This window comes from Dermacentor silvarum, chromosome 9 (genome assembly GCF_013339745.2).
Source record: "Dermacentor silvarum isolate Dsil-2018 chromosome 9, BIME_Dsil_1.4, whole genome shotgun sequence".
NCBI lineage: Eukaryota > Metazoa > Arthropoda > Arachnida > Ixodida > Ixodidae > Dermacentor > Dermacentor silvarum.
The window spans coordinates 22,315,088-22,335,468 of NC_051162.1; the positions used below are offsets into that span (position 1 = coordinate 22,315,088).

General features: G+C 46.2%; 1 protein-coding gene across 1 annotated transcript in view; it reads right to left on the reverse strand.

The window, feature by feature from the left end:
* LOC119465153 (dipeptidyl peptidase 1-like) overlaps window positions 1-18,010 on the reverse strand; it is a 31,303-nt gene extending 13,293 nt beyond the window's left edge. Inside the window, exon 1 of the mRNA XM_037725954.2 lies at window positions 17,787-18,010. Coding sequence (XP_037581882.1) covers window positions 17,787-17,949 — 163 coding nt within the window. The 5' untranslated portion in view covers window positions 17,950-18,010. The remainder of the gene's footprint in view (window positions 1-17,786) is intronic.
* Window positions 18,011-20,381: the final 2,371 nt, after the last annotated feature.

The window sequence follows — 20,381 nt, forward strand, 5'->3', positions numbered from 1 at the left end:
GTCCCAATTTCACTCTCTAGGGCAGACGCAGTGAGACAGCTGCATCATCTTCTACGCACACACTCGGCCGTACATAGAAGGCGCACCAGGCTGCACCGACAAAACCTTTTCGCTGCAATTCAGACCTCCAGCCGGACTGCGCCGACGCGAGCCATCTTTTATGCATCCGCTATGGTTGGGAGCTGCGTTTACAAGAGCTTCATCATCATAATCACAACCATCATAATCATCAGCTTATTTTTATGCCCACTGCAGGACGAAGGCCTCCCCCTGCGATCTCCAATTACCCCAGTCTTGCGCTAGCTGATTCCAACTTGCACCGGCAAATTTCCTAATTCATCACCCCAACTAGTTTTCTACCGTCCTCGATAGCGCTTCCCTTCTCTTGGTACCCATTCTTAAACTCTAATGGTCCAACGGTTCTCAATTCTATGCATTACGTGGCCTGCCCAGCTCCATTTTTTTCTCTTAATGTCCACTAAAATATCGGCTATCCCAGTTTGCTCTCTGATCCACACCACTCTCTTCCTGTCTCTGAAGGTTAAGCCTAACATTTTCGTTCCATCGCTCTTTGTGCGGTCCTTAACTTGTTCTCGAGCTTCTTTGTTCATCCTGAAATGAATTTCCAGGATGACACCAGTTTCGAAATTTTATTTCGTAAAGTGTGGGACAAAATACATGGCCATTCCAGGTACTTTTGTACCTGGAATGAATTGTACCAGGTGAATACGCCTGAGAAGCTCATCGCCTACAATTCGTAAATTGCAATATGTGCCATAAAGTAATTGACTAATAAGTTCATTAGTGACTTTTTGTTAATTAGTGGAATATGTGTTTAGATTTCTCGTACTACTAATGTCTGTATCGTGTTTGATAAATCAGCAGTTGGCGATGTACAGGTGCCCACAAAATAACTCGGAACGCCGGACCGGTGGCCGCTCGTCGGCGGAGCGCGCCGGTGAGGAAGTAGTGCCAGGCTCTGCGCATGCGCGGTCTCCCCAGCAAGCTCGCCTCGCTCCCTAGTGCATCTAAATAGGTGTTGCCTTGCTCCAAAAGAATAGCGTTGGGTGCCTTTTAGCGTTATCAAAGGTGCGGATGCGCTCTCTAAAACGCTGCGTGCGCGCGTGTGCACTCGATGGAGAATAAGCGCTCGTGCGTGCACGTTGATGGGCACTGGCGCCTTTTAAAGCGAAAGGCTTAACGGGCTCATTAGTCACGGAATGTGTCCATCGTCGACAACAATTGCGGTAGCAAAAATCAGTAGGCGGCGTCCTACACCTCTACCGTTCAATAAAGCATGTAAAATTGAATTAAGCACCAAGTAGCTAAAAGGAATTAAGAGTAATTCAAGTGTCCCAACGACCAAAGAAACGTAATTAGGGTAATTGACAAGACTAATACACGGACATCGTACGACACCTGTAATAAAGCGTGATAAAGTGAATTACTAAGTAACTAAGAATAATGACGGATCATTATAAGTATCATCAAATAGCTTTATTATAGTGCCGCATGCATAAAATTAATTCCTGTGCATGAAATTGGCGTGTTGGAATACGCCGTCTGATGTCATTTTAGAAACTTTTATTACTGCTCACACTCATCCTTGTTAAAGGAGCCGTCATGTTGCAGTCAAAGTTCTGATCTTATTCCCTTGTAGTCTATGCGTCTCGGAATATAATTGAACAAAGACTAAAATACATCGCGCTACACGATAATCAGGTTGATAAGTGCGCCCGAGTGCTACTACAGTCTAGCCGTGGCGCTCGCCCACATCAAAGATAAGCTATGAATTCAAAGTTTCTTTAGGCGAAATAATTAACTCAGATATGCAAGACATTAGGTATAATTAAAAGTAGAGCATGGCGAACTCACTGGTCACCACTCAGTTATAAACGCTCATGAATTCCATCTACCCAAGCTATCCAGAAAGCATGACTATCTTTTAGAATGAATGCAGATTCCGACGAGAATACGCCACAAGGATTACGCGTGCGTTAAGAGATTACGCTGCATGCATAGTGCGCGAGCACGCTGTAGCCTACAGGTCTCGATCGCCCCCCCCCCCCTACCCCTCCTCCCAGATATGTTGTCGCAGCGCTAAGAGGGACAAACCGCACGTTTTTCGACGCAAGGCCACGCTTATCTAGATGCACTAGGGAGCAAGGCTTGCTGGCTAGGGATGCCGTGCACGCGCAGATCGTGGCTGTATTTTTCCGCGGGTGTACTTCGCCGACGAGCGGCCGCTGGTCCGGCGTTCCGAGTTATTTTGTGGGCACCTGTACACATGCCGCACAGTGTCATCACTGCGCACCCTCTATGCATAGTGTAGTCTTGCCCTTCTCTTCTTTACCTTTCTTCTGGAACGTACAAAAGACAGCGCTGAGTAACCACTGACGTTCTTTGTTGCGTTGAACTCGTCTAGTACGTTTCACTGGAGGCCGCAAAACGAAACATGGTGTCAGATGTCCGTATTCACCTCTGAGCCAAAGGACACCACCGACCATCCATTAGCCAAGGCATCGACTTCTTGAAACCACCAAAACGCATTCGCCTGGACGGGGATGTCAGCAAAAGAGGGCAACTTTTTGAACAGAAATTTGAACTGTTCCTTACAGAGTCGTCGAGCGCCGGTGGGACGCCTCGGAGAGGGTCGACGAAAGTTGCATTGCTACTCAGCTTGGCCGGTGACGAAGCTTTAGAGGTTTACAACAACTTCAGATTCATTGGTGGTGAGTCCAAGGACGAGTTCGAGAAAGTGGTTGGAAAATTTCATGAGTATTGCAAGGCCCAGCTAAATGAAGTCCATGAACGCTTCGTGTTCCGTCAACGCGTCCAAGCCGAGGGTGAGTCAGCCGAACAGTTCATTCGAGATTTGAACAGACTCGCTCACTCATGCAGCTTCGGCACAATATCAGAATCTATGATTCGACACCAGACTGTGCACGGCACAAGCAATGAAAAGGTTCGTGAGAAGCTGCTTCGGCACAAAGGATTGACCTTGGCCAAAGCCGAACAAGTGTGCAAGGCACCGACACTAGCCGCTGCACAAAAAGAGGTCTGGACACAAGAAAGACAGTTCGACCCGGTAAAAGAGAGTTGGCCTACCCGCGAACGTCGGACAGAATTCCGGTTCAGCCGATGTTGACTCATACACGCCCCATGGAACTGCCCCGCATTTGGACGCACCTGCAGAACGTGTGGTGGCGAAAACCACTTTTGGTGCGCTGCAAGAGTGCCAAGAAAGTTTCTGAAGTCAGAAGCGGTGCCCATGAAGACGATGTTTTCAGATCTCAACGTGTCAGACAGCAAGCACCAGCGTGACGGGATGGCGCCTGCGCAAGTCGGTAACACGCCAGTTTACCTCAAGGTGAACACCGGTGCCCAAGCAAACCTGCTGCCTACCAAAGACTACGAACAAAAGCGTGGCTCAAGGCCAGCAACTCGGTGTTCCGCTTCAACGATGGAGCAGACATCAAACACCTGGGAATCGCGACGCTAAACACCACAATAGGTGACCAAGTCGTGAACGTCGACTTTTTCATCGTGAAAAAGGGGCGTCAAGCCATCCTGCGGCTACACGCCAGTGAGCGACTGGGTCTAGTCACACGATCCGTGAATGTGGTAACAACCAACAGCAGCGAACAACTGGCACAAGCTTACCGAGACGTGTTCCAGGGGTCTGGTTGTGTCAAGCGTGAATACCGGATGCTATTACGAGAAGGTGCAATTCCAAGCGTGCAAACGCCAAGACGCGTGCCTCTCGCGCTGGAAAAGACCGTTAAAGAGGAGCACGAAAGAATGCTGAAGGCAGGCATCATCACCAAAGTAGAGGAGCTCACGGACTGGGTAATTCCTTTGGTTATCATCACAAAAAAATGGCAAACTAAGGATCTGCATGGACCCCCGAAGAATTAATGAGTGTCTCAAGCGCGAGCATTATGAGGTGCCGCGGCGTAAAGATATCGAGGCAGAGTTTGCAGGCGCAAATTTTTTTCACGTTTCGACGCAAACTCCGGTTTCCACCAGATTCCGCTGCACGAGGAAACGTCTAGAATATGTGCATTTGCCGCACCTTTCGGTCGTTATCGTTTCTTTAGACTACCGTTCGGAATCGCATCAGCTCCTGAGGTCTTCCAGAAGACGTTGAACGAGATTTTCGATGGTATTCCAGGGGTACAAGTGTACGTGGACGACATGCTTATATGGGGTTCAACCAGACAGGAACACGATGGAATGCTAAGGAGCGTTTTGGAAGCGGCCCATAAAGCTGGACTAACTTTCAATCCCAAAAAAGTGCGAAGTAGGCGTCACTGAAATTTCGTTCCTTGGCTATGTCATCTCCCAGGCAGGGATACGACCGAGTCCCACATCAATCACCTCAGTTCTTACTTTGCCACCGCCCCCTGACAAGCTTGGGGTGCAACGAATGTTAGGCGTCATAAACTACTTCGCAAAGTACCTGCCAGCGCTCGCCGAAAAAACTCGATTGTTACGCCAACTTATAAAGAAAGACTGTTTTTGAATGGAGCGAGAATCACGCAGTTGAATGGGAGCAGCTCTGCAGATGTCTGAGTGGACTACCGGTGTTGGCAATCTTCGATAATAAAAGAGACACAAAAATTACCTCAGATGCTTCACAAAATGGCGTAGGCTCGGCTCTATTGCAACGGCATCGTGACTCTTGGAAACCAGTCGCATATGCCTCATGTGTATTGACAGGCTTTCAAAAAAAAGGTATTTGCAGATTGAAACAGAAGCAATGGCTGTTGTATGTGGATGTGAAAAGTTTTATCACTTTGCGTATGGATGTCATGTTATCCTTGAAACTGATCACCGTCCATTAGTGGCAATCTCAAAGAAAGCTATCGAATAAATGCCACCTAGACTGCAGCGTTTTTCTCTACGTTTATTGAAGTATGATTTTCCAACTGCAGTTTATTCCAGGAAAATAGCTAGTCCTCGCAGATTTGCTGTCACGGGCTTCTATCTGCAAGCCGAAGAAGGACGGAGTAAACGAGGACGTCGAAATACATGCAGTAAGTGCTGTTTCCTCATTTGTAAGCGAAGCGATGCACAAAAGATTAGCAAATGAAACAAGGAACGACTCCTACTTGAAGAACGTTACGGAGCATCTGACAAAAAAACCGTGGAAAGAGAGCTAAGACCCTTCGCAGCTGAGCTAACTGTCATAAATAGGGTGCTGCTTAAAGCCAAACAAGTGGAGATACCGTTCAGTATGCGACGCGAAATGCTGAGCAGGATCCATGACGGCCACATGGGAATAAACAAATGTAAGGCACGAGAGCGTCGTCTAGTGTTCTGGCCAGGTTTATATTCAGATACTGATAGTGTAATCGCAAGATGCGCAGTCTGCCAAAAGTATGCTTACAAACAACAGCACGAGCCTCTCGTAATACGACCGACACCCGATCAGCCATGGAGTGGCATCGGCGTTGATATTTTCCAATATGCCGGAAAATTGTACTTGTTCGCGTACGACGCCTACTCCAACTTTCCGAAAGTTGAACTACTGCATGGCACATCTGCCGTCACAACGATCGAAAGGCTGCGCGCTATCTTTTCTAGGTATGGCATACCGCTAGAAGTATGCACCGACAACGGCCCACAATTCGCAAGCCGACAGTTCTCTAATTTTGCAAAGACTACGACTTCAAGCACACAACGTTGAGTGCAAGGTATCCACAATCTAATGGTTTATCCGAGAATGGCTTGCAAATAGTTAGAAGAATTCTTTAAAAAACAATGGAAGGAAAAAACGACTTTTGGATAGGCCTCGTCAGCTACAGGTCCAGCCCGCTCAAAGACGGAAGGTCGCCAGGGGAGTTACTTCAAAGTCGGCCACTGAGGACGCCCCTACCGGACTTCAACGAGGTGCCATGAGCAGCAGTGCTGAAACATGGGCAGGCACAACCAAAGCGTCGGTGTCTTGCACACCAGATTTTACAGGTATTAGTGTGGAGCAATATTCATTTGCAGAAACAAACTGCTGTCGGTTAGCTAGAAAAGTGACGATCCAGTTCATCACATTCCTGCTTATATTAAAGTTATCCAATTTCAGTATAAGACGATTATGAGCCACCTTATCAAACGCTTTTGCGAAGTCGATGAATACAGCGTCTATTCTAATTGGGTTGTGTAAAGCGTCGTGAAGGTCAGCCGTCAGTTCAAATAACTGTGATTCGCAGGAACATCCACGCAGGAACCCGTGCTGGTTTTGGAAAAAGAAGTTGTGCTGGTCTAAGTACTTCATTATTGCAGATGAAGTTATGTGTTCAAGTATTTTACATGGTATGCTTGTTAATGCGATAGGTATGTAATTTGTGAGGGCAGAATGGTCTCCAGATTTAAATATAGGTATAACACGAGCAATTCTCCATGCATCAGGCACACAACCTGTGCCAATAAACTGCTGAAATAATGCAGTGAATATGCGGGCTATTGTTGATTTAGTTAGTTTGAGCAGTTTGGGGCAAATACCGTCATTACCAGGACTTGAAAATGGACTTGATTATTTGGCACACGGTGTATAGATTTTTCTATTCCTTCTTGAGTAACCAGAATGTCGTCCATGGTGGAATTTATAGAACCAGCATGCGCACTTGGCGGGATTGGGATTTCATCGGTAAACACTGAGCTAAAAAATAAATTAAATTATGTGGCGACCTGTGCGGGCAAAATGCTCTCACCATTATTTACAATAGATATAAGACTAGCTGTAGAGGACTTACGATTGATTACTTTCCAGAATTGTTATGGATTGGTTCTCAGTAACGTTGAAATATCCTGGTTAAAAAAATTATCTTTAGCTGTTCCAATTTCTGCTTGACATAGTTTTGACTGTTCGCCGTAACGTTTCGAATCGTCCTCGGAGGCCGATCGTTTTGCCTTAGCGTAAAGGCGCTTCTTCTTCCTGATGCATCGCTTTACGTGTCTTGTAAACACCACATGTTTTGAGATGGCGTCGTGAGTGTGATTTTTGGAATGTTTCTTTCTTTTAGCTGAGTCAGTTTGGCGCCAAGTAGAGTCCATTTATCATTCGTTGAGCGGCTTGATACAGAATCCAAAAGTTGCTCGCAGAATAATGACAATTCACTGTTCAGTCTATCAACGTTAGCACGTGCGCAGTCGTAGATAGTATTTCTTGGTGCTTCTGGTTTGTTACTATTTAACACGTCTTCACAATGCAGAAAATTTTGATAACTAAGACAGTCTAAAATGTGCACAGTCATATTTTCAGGATGGGTTGTCAACACGAAGTTTAAAATCGACTTTCCACGCGTCGGCGCAGAAACCATTTGTGATAAACCAAACTGGGAAAGCAGATCGATGAATTTCTTACACTCGTTTTTCCTAGTATCGCCTTCGGCAGTGCACCTCCGCCAATTTATGCCTGGGTAGTTATAGTCGACAGCAAGAATTGTTACTGATGCTGGATACTTATCGTGAATGAAACTGAGAGATTCGTTCAGGTTTTCGATGAAATCACCAGGCGAATCTGGCGGACGATAACATGCGCCGACGATACAGGTTACAAAATCGGAAAGCTGTAATGAAATCTAAATAATTTCTATGCGCGACGGATTGTCAAGTAGTCTAGCTTGTCGATGATTTTGTACAGCTATAATGACGCCACCACCACGTGAGGTACACCTATCCTTCCTAAATACAGGAAAGTTAAGAGATATAGATAGTTCATTATCGTCAATATCGGGATACAACCATGTTTACGTTCCCAAGACAATGTCTGCTTCACAGCATTGGATGAGTGCGGAAAGGCTGTCCTGTTTGCTTAGGAAACTACAAAAATGGGACACGATGAATGAGTTTCTTATTGGTAAAATGCTTCGCGCGTCAATTTGAACTATTGATTGCCTCATGAACTGGAAGGGAGACGACCCCATGAGTTGAACTGTCAAATTTATAGAGTTGATTACCAATGACAAGTTTATCAAACAGTAATTTTTACTTCTCCCCGGGTTTCCGTTCACTCCGTACAACATCTGAGTTTTTTTCTGATCATTTGAATTCGAGGCGAAAAGTCCTCCTCGATCCAGACACAAGGTGATACCAGGTCTTTCAGCTTAAATGCATTTTCAAAATGTTAGTCTTGTCCTTGAAAGTTAGAAATTTAGCAATGATAGGGTGGTCATAGCCCGACGTTTTCTGTCCTATTCGGTGCGCTCATTCTATTTCACCTGCTTGAGTGCCAAGGTTTTTTTTTGCCACAAAATCACCAATCAGTTTTTCCATATCATTCCATTTTTCTGTCTGCTGTTCTTGGATACCTTTGAAGATCAAGTTGTTGCGACGCATTCGAACATATAAATCGTCAACGACAATGTTTGCTTGCTCAGATTGCTTTGTAGCAATGCGCATTATCTGGGCATGCGATTCCTGCAGTGTAATGTTCACGCTCGTGACATCTTGGCGCAAGTTGTCGACAGCTTGCAACTTGTCTTGCAGTTTGGAAAGCCGCCTTTTAATTTCTGTCACGTTTGTCTGGATATCTTTTAGTTTGCTTGATGTCTCTTTTTGAAATTTTTCGTTTGACGATGTAAGTTCCTTCAATCAACCATCGCTTGTGCAACATCAGAGACTGAAAGTCCTGGCCCCAGACGGTATACGCGAAACAGAAGACCAGCGCAGAGAATGGATTACGAGGGCAACTTTGTGCAAGTGCTGTAAACTGCTTAGCAAGATCTCATTGTAATTTAAGTGAGGAATTTTGGCTTGTTTCTTTCATTATAAAGAAAGGATGAGATATCGTGTTTGATAAATCAGCAGTTGGCGATGTACACGGGCCGCAGAGTGTCATCACTGCGCACCCTCTATGCGCAGTGTAGTCTTGCCCTTCTCCTCTTTCGCTTTCTTTTCCAATGTACAAAGGGTAGCGCTGAATAAACTCTGACGTTCTTGGTTGCCTTGAAGTCGTCTAGTATTTTCACTGAAGGCCGCACAACGAAACAATGTCCGCTTCTTCGAATAACCCAGCTCATCGATAAGAATTATGCTGCCTGCCATTAGTATGTGGCTTGTTTACTCATACAACCCCTAAGCCACACACAGCTCGTAGATGCCCAACTGATTTATTTTCATGGAGATAGCTTTAATTGTTTTATTTTTTCAAAGCTCCAAGTGCAGCAATGAAGCATTGAAGGCATTGCGTTTAAGTCACTAATTTAAGTGTTGGTTACTTAATTGTTATTTAATGACTTAAGCTTATCACGAAAATACTGTTCCTCAAGAGTAGCGTCAATAATACCGAGTTGGTTGCATTTTTATTAAAGTTTGACACAGGTTAGCTGAACACCCTGAAAATAGGAAAAAGTGGCCGCGGCACTAACACGGCTTCGAACAATGTGTGACTTAAGGAACTATCGGCAAACTTTCAAGCGCGAACAAGTCGAGAGTGCATTGTTTCGCTTCCAGGCTCGCGTGGGCTTGTAAACCTGGCCTCTTTCAGGCTGCTGAACATACGTCTTCATGCTAAGGAGCCGGCTACGAACTGATTTCAAGTGGCACTGCCTTGTAATTGGGCGTCACTGCTGAACGGCAGGATGTCCAAAGGCGAAAAACCCAGACAAAGTTTACCATCAAACTCCGCCTAGCTGTGTCCTTCGTGTTTTGTACGCGCTGCAGTTCAACAGTGACTCATTATCAACTCGCTTAGCTTCAGTTATATTTTAACCACGCGTAACCAGGTCTTCATGACATCAGTTTATGCTTATGGTACAATACACTGCGAACATTCAGGCGCGTCCTTCGGTGCAAGTTCTCGAATGACAATTCAGTAGCTGCATTTGAAGCCCGTGACCGGTTGCTACTTACTTCATGTTCGCGCAGTCTGCAACAAAAGCGTAAATTCCATTCCTCTACAGAGAGGCCCCTTCAGAAAAAAAAGAACTTAGACATTCTTGTAGTTTACAGTACATGCACCGTGTAGCCCACCACGGGAAAATACAAGTCGCTCTGGCATAAGCATTCGCTAAATCATTAGACATTTATGTTGGCGATATCAAAGAGTTCCTCCCAATTTTGTAAAGAAATATTTGCTGTTTAGTGTATTGAACGATTTATTGCGCACAATAACCAAGGGGAGGGGAGGGATGGAGGGCTCTACTCTCACAGCTAGCGTCAGGCAATGGGGTGCGCGATGGCGTGAGACTTAAAAACAAATTAAATTCTGGTGTTTTACTTCCGTGCCAAAGCCACAAGCTGATTCGCCGTAATGGGAGACTCCGGACTAACTTTGACCCCCTGTGATTCCTTAACGGACGTTTTGCATTTCGGCCCCTATAGGAATGCGGCCACTGCGGCCGGTATCGAACTGCGGACCTCGAGCTTAGTATCAACGCCGCAGCCACGAAGATACCACGGCGGGTTTTTGAGCGAATGCTTTAGCGATCCAGGTGCTTTCTCCTTAGTGTCCCTTTGAGGTGTATGCGCACTTTACGGTTGAGAACAGACGCAGACACAAAGCTTCGCTCCTTCGCACGTGAGCTTACGTAGACTCTGTTTAACACCAGTGAATTCAGCAACGGACGTCTCCACAGATTTGATCCACGTCTACAACTCCGTCTTCCACCAGGGTAACCACGAGCGGAAGCAACATTTCTGTGCCGCCTGTGGCTCGGCGTGGCATTCAAGAACGCCAATTCCTTCTGCATTGGAATGGCCGACAGCCGGGCTTGCAACAACTGTGGCTGCGAGGAGACGATCAAGCACCTCCTATGTGACTGTCCCTGCTACAGTGGGGCAAGAAAAGTGCTCGCGACTGCGCTCGAGAAACTGGACGATCGCCCCTTCACAAAGGAAAAAGTTTTAGAACACTTGTCCAGACGGGTTTCGGCACTTAAGGCCTTAAGGGATTTGCTGAAGTTCTTAAGGGCTTGTGAATTGTGCGACCGACTTTGAACGTTGTAGCACGTAGGGTCGCGTTATCGTGCGAATTTTTCTTACTTTGTTTTTTATTTGTTTCTTCTATCACCTTTTATTTCCCTTACCCCTTTCCCATGCACTGAGTAGCCAGCCGGTATTTACACTGGCTAATCTCATTGTCTTTCTCTTTCTCTCTCTTAGCTATTGTAATCACGCCAGTCGAATCTCGGCGCTTGTCCGACCTGGCTGTTGTGTCTAGTGTTGTGACCGTTACGCTAAACTAACGGCTGCGTGTGTTTTTGTCGACAGCCGAAACATTTTTCTTTTCGGCGAGAAGAGTTGCGGGGGAAAGAGCTTCGCAAATTTGATCTGCTTCGTGGGGGAGAGGACTTCTTTCTGGTTTTTTACGTGCCAAAGCCAGTTCTATGTACGAGGCACACCGTAGTGGAGGGCTCCGGATTAATTTTGACCACCTGGGATTGTTTAACGTGCACTACAACGCAAGCACACGGGCATTCTTGCATTTAGACTCGATCGAAATGCTGCTGCCGCAGCCGGGATTCAATCGCGCGACCTCATGCTCGCTAACTGAGCGACCGCGGCGGGTGAGGTGAGGACGCTTTGAGTCGAGTCGAGGATATCGTAGCAGCACGTTCGATCTTCTCTAAACACTAGTGTTTCGACGGTGCTTGTCCCGTAACCAGGACGCAAACGCTGTTTGCGTTGGTAGTGTGAATCGCACAGAAATGTGAAACAACTGCTTCCCTGCAATTTGTTGCTACAATACTTTAATTATGGTCAACAGAAAGTTCTGCCATGCACTTTGTACATAAAAAGAATGTCGCAGCTTCGCCAGAAAGGCGAAGCATCGATTGCGATAGCAAATTAGTAGAGAGCTATTCGGAGTAGGGATAGTAGTTTTATCGGCTGCATAAACTTGGACACATTGGCTTACTAACTGAATTAACAATCGTGGTGTCAGCGCTCACAAGCAAACATGAAAAGTTGTCGCAGTTTCACCTGAAAGGCGAAGCATCAATTGTGATAGCAAATTTGTAGAGAGCTATACGGAGTAATGATAGTAGCTTTATCAGCTGTATAAACTTCAACATGCAGCAGCACCGGCAACACGCAGAACTGTTGTCGACGCCGTCGGCATTTTGCCCGCGTTCGCACAAAATGCGTGCGGCATTGGTGACTGTTGCCGGAGCCTCTGATATAAATAGGCACTTGGTGCCGCAGCTAAACGTTGCCTCCCTTCCCTCCCCCTGCCCCCCCCCCCCTCCCAAGGCCTTTCGCGCGCCGGAAGAAGGCGCGTTTGCTCTCTACATATATGGTGATTGTAAAGGAGGAAAGAGACGCTTAATTCTGCAGCCTTTAAGGGAGCACGGCGCAGAACGCGCGTTTGTTCTCCGCCGTGCGTTCACTCCCCGTGAAAGCGCGCGTCCCTCGCGCCCTTTCACTCGCACATACAGCGTTCGGCGCGCGGCGACGATTTCAGCTCCACTGACGTCATACGGAACCTCATGGCGACGGCGACGCCGACGGCAGAAGTCTGCTTTGGAGTGTCCATATAATTGCTATCGCAATAATAGATCACACTGAATGACCGCAGCCAACGACTGTCAAAACGCTGGCAGCAAGCGCAGGTTCGCGCGGTGTATCACTTCAACGGAAACTGAGCGGCAAATGCACAGCGCATACAAAGGTCAGAGCCGTGTGGAGATGAGAGACGGTGCGGGCGACGGGCATCGCCGCGCAAACTACAAAGGAGAAGTTGTTGGCAGACGAGAGGCTGCCCCCCCCCCCTCCCCCCTCTTCCCGCTTTGTTGTTTTCGCGTGGGAGATTGAGTGGCAAGATACGCCTTTGGTGCCGGAGCACAGCGCCGCCCCGCCTCCCTCCCTCCCATACCCCCACGCGACGGTGGCGTTTGCTTTCCGCCGAGCGTTCGCTCTCCGTGATAGCGCGCGGGGGAGTTCGCCCTCCGTGATAGCGCGCGGGGGAGTTCGCCCTCCGTGATAGCGCGCGTCCCCGCATGACTGACTGACTGACTGACCCCCGCGCGCTTTCGCTCGCGCATACGGCGCGCGGCGACGATTTTATCGCCCTTGGAATCTATACGGAACCTCACGGCGACGGCGACGACGACAGCATAAATTCGGTTGAAGTGTCCATATAATTGATATCGCAATAAAAAGGTTAAATTACTTGACGGATCAGCAGGAAGGACTTGGATGCGTTGCGTACGGTCGCAGTTATTCATGTTCAAAGCTTATTCCCCTTCATTCGCGCTGCTCCAATGCTAGGTGGATGCGTTGCGGGTTTCGCCAAGCGCATTTTTGTCGTCACCGTCGTCGTCGCCTTGAGGTACCGTATAAAGTCCAACAGCGATAAAATCGTCGCCGTGAGATGTGTGCGCCAGTGAAAGTGTGCGAGGGTGAGCCGGCAACCACAGCATAATCTCGCGCACGCAAGAGAGGAAGGCGGTCGGAAGCGCACGGTCTTCGTTCACGCGCGAGGCACGGGGAGGAGGCGACGAAGACCGGAAGGGGGGGGGGGGGGTGCGTTCTGCTCCCGCGGGTGCTACTTACGGAGCTATCTTGAAAGCGATCTGTGATGCGGAAGTGCGCGCCCGCGGGGGCCTCAGCTTCAAAGCGATGGGCGATGGGGACAAAGTGCTTTCGCCGAGTGCCGGTAGCTTCGTATGCGCTGCGCTTTCGACGTTCAGTTCGCGTTGAAGCGAGAGCCAGCAGGGGGCTCTAGGGCTCGAGCCCCCTGCGGAGCTTTCCCGGGGAGGCTGAGCCCTCCCCCCCGGTGAACCGTAGGCCACCCCCCACCCCGCCCCTCATGTGTCATTACCAGAGTTCTGTTACCCACGTAATTGGATGATTCTCTGGAGTTGCCTCTATGCATTCACCTTTCTTGTGGCTAAAAGATTACGGCACCATTGTTGGCGTGGACGTGCACGGCTTTTAATTTATACTTTCGCTTTATTGCGGCAAATCCTGACAATAGGAGGACAAGCGCATTAGAAGCACCAGCGGTGGCTATCTCCTCCGTGTTTCCTGAATTAAACATTTAAAAAAAAAATTCCGCTGAGAATACGATGCACAGACAAAATATATATAAATACATATACAGGACAAAGTTTATTATATCCTTTAAAGAGAAGCAGGTAGCCAACTAAATGGATAGCCTATACCTCGAGAATTAATATGTTGATGTATGTTCACCTCACTACAAATTTCTTTGCGCGCTTTCTTGACCCTGAAAAAAAAACTTGCCGACTTCAGTGACCCCTTCGGCAGAGTCTTCTATCAACGGCATGCGAAAAGCACGTGACGGATATGTGTCTTAATATTGATTCTCTTTCCAGTAGGCAATGCTAACGACTGGTGAGAAAAAAAAGAAAAAAAAGCTCTACTAATTATTTACAACATTTACTCATTAGGGATGGAAACATCACCTCTTGCATGCAGAAACCATAAATACAGGGTGTATCAACAAACACTTTCAAAAAATTTTTAAAGGTTGCCTGTGGCAGATCGCACAATTCTTGTTCATGAGCTGGTTTACTCGAAGAGGTGGACATTACTTGCACAAAAAATTGAAGTGAGTAATCGACTAATCAAGAAAAATTCATCAATTACGTTTTTAACATTAACTTATGGCCCATGTTGCAATTTACAAATTCTACCCGTGGGATTCGCAAGGCGGATGCACTAAGAACTAATTCTCAGGATGGCAAAAAGTTTCGAGATATTAATTCCCGAACAATGCGGAGAAATGCATTGCCATTCCAGTTATTTTGCTGTTTATCCGCTGTGGTTGCTTAGTGGCTATGGTGTTGGACTGCTAAGCTCGAGGTCGCGGGATCAAATCACGGCCACGGCGACTGCATTTCGATGGGGCCGAAATGCTAGAACACCCGTATACTTAGATTTAGGTGCACGTTAAAGAACCCCAGGTGGTCTAAATTATTCCAAAGTCCTCCACTACGGCGTACCCCATAATCAGATCGTGGTTTTGGCACGTAAAACCCCATAATTTGTTCTATTCATAGTTTTGCGCTTCGATGCATAAAACAACGTTTTGTTGAGGAAGTGACTGGCATGCCAATGCATTTCTCCGCAAAGTTAGAGAATTAATTTCTCGACACTGGTGTCAGCCTGAGAATTAGTTCCACGTGGATCTTAACTCCACTGCTAGAATTTGTAAATTGCAGCATGGGCCGTAAGGTAATTTAGCTAAAGACTTAATTGGTTAATTTTGTTGATTAGTCGATTAGGTACTTCAATCTTCTATGCAAGTAATGTCCGTCTTTTTGAATAGACGATCTCATGAACTAGAATTGTGCTAAATGCCACAGGCCACCTTTACTTATTTTGGAAGTGTTCGCTGAAACACCTTGTATATAGAATTCGCTCAGTGACCAAAATGATGCCAAGCCGGATTCACTCGAAATCAGAATAAATAGAACTCTAGAAGTCATGCGCAGCAGCGCTTATACTCGGACACAAAGTACTTAAAAAAACTGCAGTTTAGCCGGCAAGGTGAAGTAGAAGATAGTTACACGAAGGCAGATTCTTACCGTGTGAATCCGTGTAAGGATCGCACCCGTGTAAGGGCCACAGCCCCATCTTGACAGCAAATATTAAAAAAAGACGTCCAACCGAGAAGCAATCGCGTTCCGTGCGGCGATTCTGATCGGGCTCAACAGCGAATTGTCGCGCGCAACGTACTTTCGCGCGTCGCTACTGGATGTCGAGAGGAGGCGATCGTGGAGGTTTACAGCGGATTTTATACTCTTAGTTGCAAAAATGATGTCAAATGGCCCGGTCCCATGAAAGTTCCATCAAAATCGTGATAGAAAAGTGCGGCCCTTACACGAGTCTATACGTTAGTTATACTGGCCAAATAAATTGTAGTAAACATTCACCTAAAATTAAAATAGTAAGCATACTGTAATGCATGGTCCATGTGAACCTGTAAATACCTCAATGGATCACCTCGAGCACTCGCTTTCACAACGCAAGCAATATGAAGAACGCCAGCAGCGGAGGCGAACGGTTCGTACAGCCGTGCAATTCACCGCAACTTCGAAAATTATATTCATCACCATTATCTGCCTATTTTTGTGTCTACTATATATTGACGGCCTCTGTCATTGATCTGCAATGACCTCTGTCTAGAGACCCTGTCTAGAGACTCTGCAACACTAGGGGCGCGGAAAGACAGCCCGGCAAGGAACACAGCGCGCGTGAAGTTAGCATCCATCCCTGCTCGCCCATTATCATTGCATCCACCAATGATTACCAACAATTACATATGGCACGCGGGCCGCATAAGCGTCAGCGGCGCATCATTGGGTTTGATTTGAATTGCCATTGCGCTTGAATTGCCATTGCGTTTGAATTGCCATTCGCGTTTGATTACGTGACGACAATGCCCAGCAAGCCGCCATCCTTTTTGGCTCACTGTTACATGCTTTTTACCGCACCATAACTGTATGGGTCGCTCATTTACGAGTATACGACTTTTGGATTTAATACGGGACATCACGGCGATGACAATAGCGAAAATTTGCCTGAAGTGGCGGTATATTAGCTTTCGCCATAAAGCGAGAAATACAAAATTGTTACCTATGTATGTATGAATATATATATATATATATATATACAGGTAGGTTTCGCAAAGCCTGTAGGTAGGTTTCGCATCACCTGTATATATATATATATATATATATATATATATATATATATATATATACAGGTAGGTTTCGCAAAGCGAATCGGGCCCCAGCCCTCCCCTCCCCCCCCCCCCCCCCTCGGAAAAATGATAACTTTCCGCTTATGCAGGGAAGTGTTGCTGGCATGAGCGTTGTGTGCACGCGTTTTGTGCACTGTAGGCGCACTAGCGCTCCTGCTGAGCTTCTGCTTGCATGCATTCCTCTGAGAGGACCGGGCAGGAAATGTCGAGCCAACGTTATCCTACATTTCACTGGGGAGCGAATACAACGCCGACGGTTTCCCGTTTGTCTCATTCCTTCAACCACCAAGCTGCGACGCTCTCCAATACGCCAGCGTTGTGAGACGTCTTGTAGCTGTAAGGGTGCTATTCCTCGTATGCAGAAAGACTTGCATTGCGCGTCGCGCCCACATGACGCACCCGTGTATTGTAAGAAAACCCTCAGAGGAGTCCAAGCGCATGTCTAAGCCTTGCTATCGCTGTCAATGCTTCGCCTTTTGGGAGAAGCTGTCAAATGTTTAGTCCATATTTAGTAGGCTGCCATATCGTACACGCAATTCATGCTATGGACGAAAAAGATATATTAAGGAAGGAGATTGGTTTTAGAGGAGGCCATCAGACTATATCACGTGCGTAAATAGTCGTATACCACAAAATCGCGCAGTACTACGTAGATTACATTGGGAAATATATTTATGGGCAGTGTTTCGAACAACGTGCAGAGGCTTGTAGCCTTGGCTCCACTTCTACGATATTGTGAGACAAAGCATTACGCTGTTACAAACACATACCCGGAAAGCTTCGGGTAGCCCACAGGCAATAAACCCAATCGCGGGCAGCCATAGTGCGACACAAGAGACACCAGGAGATTTTCAACAGTTTTCCTCAGCAGCTAAACAGAACTTTTGAGACCATTCTTGTTGTAAGTTACACGAAAAGTTATACATATATTTGCGTTGGATCGTTGTGGCGCCTCGCCTATAATTAAAAACGTAAAAAGCGCTATCGTGAAAACAGACATTCTCTTTTCTGGCATAGCATCAGACGCAATCGGACGTTTCTCGAGGTGCAGGCTGCCAAGGCGTCTGCAAACCGCCTAGAGTCACATTTCAATATACATATAAAACCGCGTTACCTGGCGTCCAGTTGTCGCAGTCTACATTTCTGTCACCGACACGGGGGCCTTCAGTGAAAGTCCACCACCCTCGGGTCTCATCGTACGTGCAATTGGCAGGCGTGTCGCCGGCGACTAGGCCTAGGCCGCACACGAGAAGCGCCAAGCAGACGGAGGACCACATTTCTCTCGGATGCAGCGTGCCCACTGGACGCCCGTCACTGTGTGCTCGCCTTATGTTGTTCTCGCAGCGTTTGTTCCCGTTTATCTGTCACCATTTTTATCACGGCCCCGCCGCGCACACGGGAGACAAGGGGTACAGCCAGCTCGAACGCAGGCCCTCGAAAGTAAAAGCGCACCGAATGATAATTTGGAAAGCCCCGTACGCCAGTCCTGTCTGAGAGGGCACTATGCAATGGAATATGTTCAAATTGAGAGCCTTTACATTTTATTTATGCTACAGTAACATCGTAGGGCATGGTGGTTAGTGCGAGCAAAACAAACAAACAAACAAACATCACGAAAACATGCAAACAATCAGTCAAACAAACAAACCGAAGTGAAACATTCTGTCAGAGGGAGAGAGAACAAGACAGAAGAAATGCAGGGAGGTTAACCAGAAGTGTTTCAATACCATGTTTTTTTTTATTAGTGATGTTGGGCAATCAGTCATGCGGTACTTTGAGAAAATAAATGCGATTGATTTACGCTGAATTCGTTCTAGTGCATCAATGATAGTGTTGGTGTAAGGGTCCCATACCATGCATGCATATTCAAGTTTTGGTCTTGTTAGTGATGTGTAGGCTAAAAGTTTAGTTTCAGCGGGAGCTAATTTTAATTTATGACGTAGCAGACAAAGTTTATGAAAGGCTGAGTCACATACGTTAGTAATGTGAGTGTTCCAGTTGAGGCTATTTGTTATTGTGACGCCAAGATATGTATATTCCCTCTCCTCGGTTAGCGGTTCAGATTCTAGGGCATAAGGAAAAGTTAGGCTATTTAATTTTTAGTTATGTTCATGTGCACTGATTTGTTAGCATTTAGTTCCATATTCCAGCGACTGCACCAAGAAAGAAGATATTGAAGGTTATTGTTCAGGGTTATCTGATCACCGCGGCCGGTCACTTCACGAAACAGCACACAATCATCAACGAATAATTTTATTTGAACGGGTAAAATGATTACGCTGGTAATGTCATTAATATATATTAAAACATTAAAGGCCCTAGAACGCTGCCCTGAGGGACACCTGAGGTAACTGGGAGTTCACGGGAATGGTAAGTGTCAATACTTACAAAGTGTTCGTGAGGTACGCTGAAACACAGTTAATAATGAAACAAGTCAAGTTAATAATCGAACTTTTTCAATCAATTTCGAGTGCGCAGTAAGGTCAAATGCTTTCCTGAAGTCTAAAAATATTACATCTACCTGGTCGGATTTGTCTAAAATATTCGCAAAAGAATGAGTAACGGATGTTAATTGGGTGACAATCGAAAACCCTTTTCGAAAACCATGCTGCGAAAGTGAAAGAACGTTGTTATCATTTAGTAATTTAGTAATGAAGTTAGCTATGATGCGTTCTAGCATCTTACAGCACGATGACGTTAGCGATATTGGGCGATAGTTACTTATCAGTGTTAGTATACCCTTCTTAGGTACTGGCACTATACGTGCAGTTCGCCAGTCAGTAGGAAGGGTTGCTGTGGATAATGATGAATGAAAAATAATAAGAAACAGGGATATCATTTCTGCGTATCGACGCAGAAAAAAGATTCGGTATATTGTCGGGACCAGGGGTAGATTTGGTTTTCAAGTTAATGAGCATAGAAACTACGCCTGGTACAGATACAAGCTCCGAGTTTGCACAGGACAATGGAGAAGTAGGAAGCGCAGGGTCATTTGTATTGTAAAAGAGGCTGTGGAAGTATGGCGTTGAAATGCTCCGCAATACTTTGCATTTCGACGATAAGATTGCCACCATCCACTATTCGCTCCATTGGCTTGTTTTTTTTTTTCCTGAGGAATGCCCAAAATTTTTGTGGCGCTGTGCGAATAAAATTGGGTGAGATATGATTAAAGTACCGCCGTTTAGCATGCCCAATAGACGAGCTCTGCGTAGCTTGGGCGTTTTCGGTTTTTGTTCTAGGGGCGTTCTTTCGCCTTTTTCTTTGTTTTGCTTGGTACAAAAGTTTGAATACAGTATGGGCAAAGTTTCTTGAACCGGTCCCAAAGTTCTATAACTTTGCTTCCTTGAAAGCTGCTAAGGTGAACACCTAGATAATCTAAAATAGTTTTGTCCTGGGCACGCGAAAAGTCTTTCACTAAAACACTTTTCGTTTTACTCGAATTGCATTGTTCCAAACAACATGAAAAGCACACCATTTCATGATCAGATATACCGTGTTCTGCCGACAGTGAAAATGTTTCGATTGTTCTACTCGCAAACATAACATCAAGTACTCATGATGAAGAACCATGCACGCGCGTGAGTAAATTTACAACTTGTTGTAAATTGTGGCATATGATCACGTCACGCATATAGCTGACATGGGGAGCAAGTTCTGCACTAGAAGAAATAGGTTCCCAATTAACTCCTGAAAGATTAAAATCTCCTGT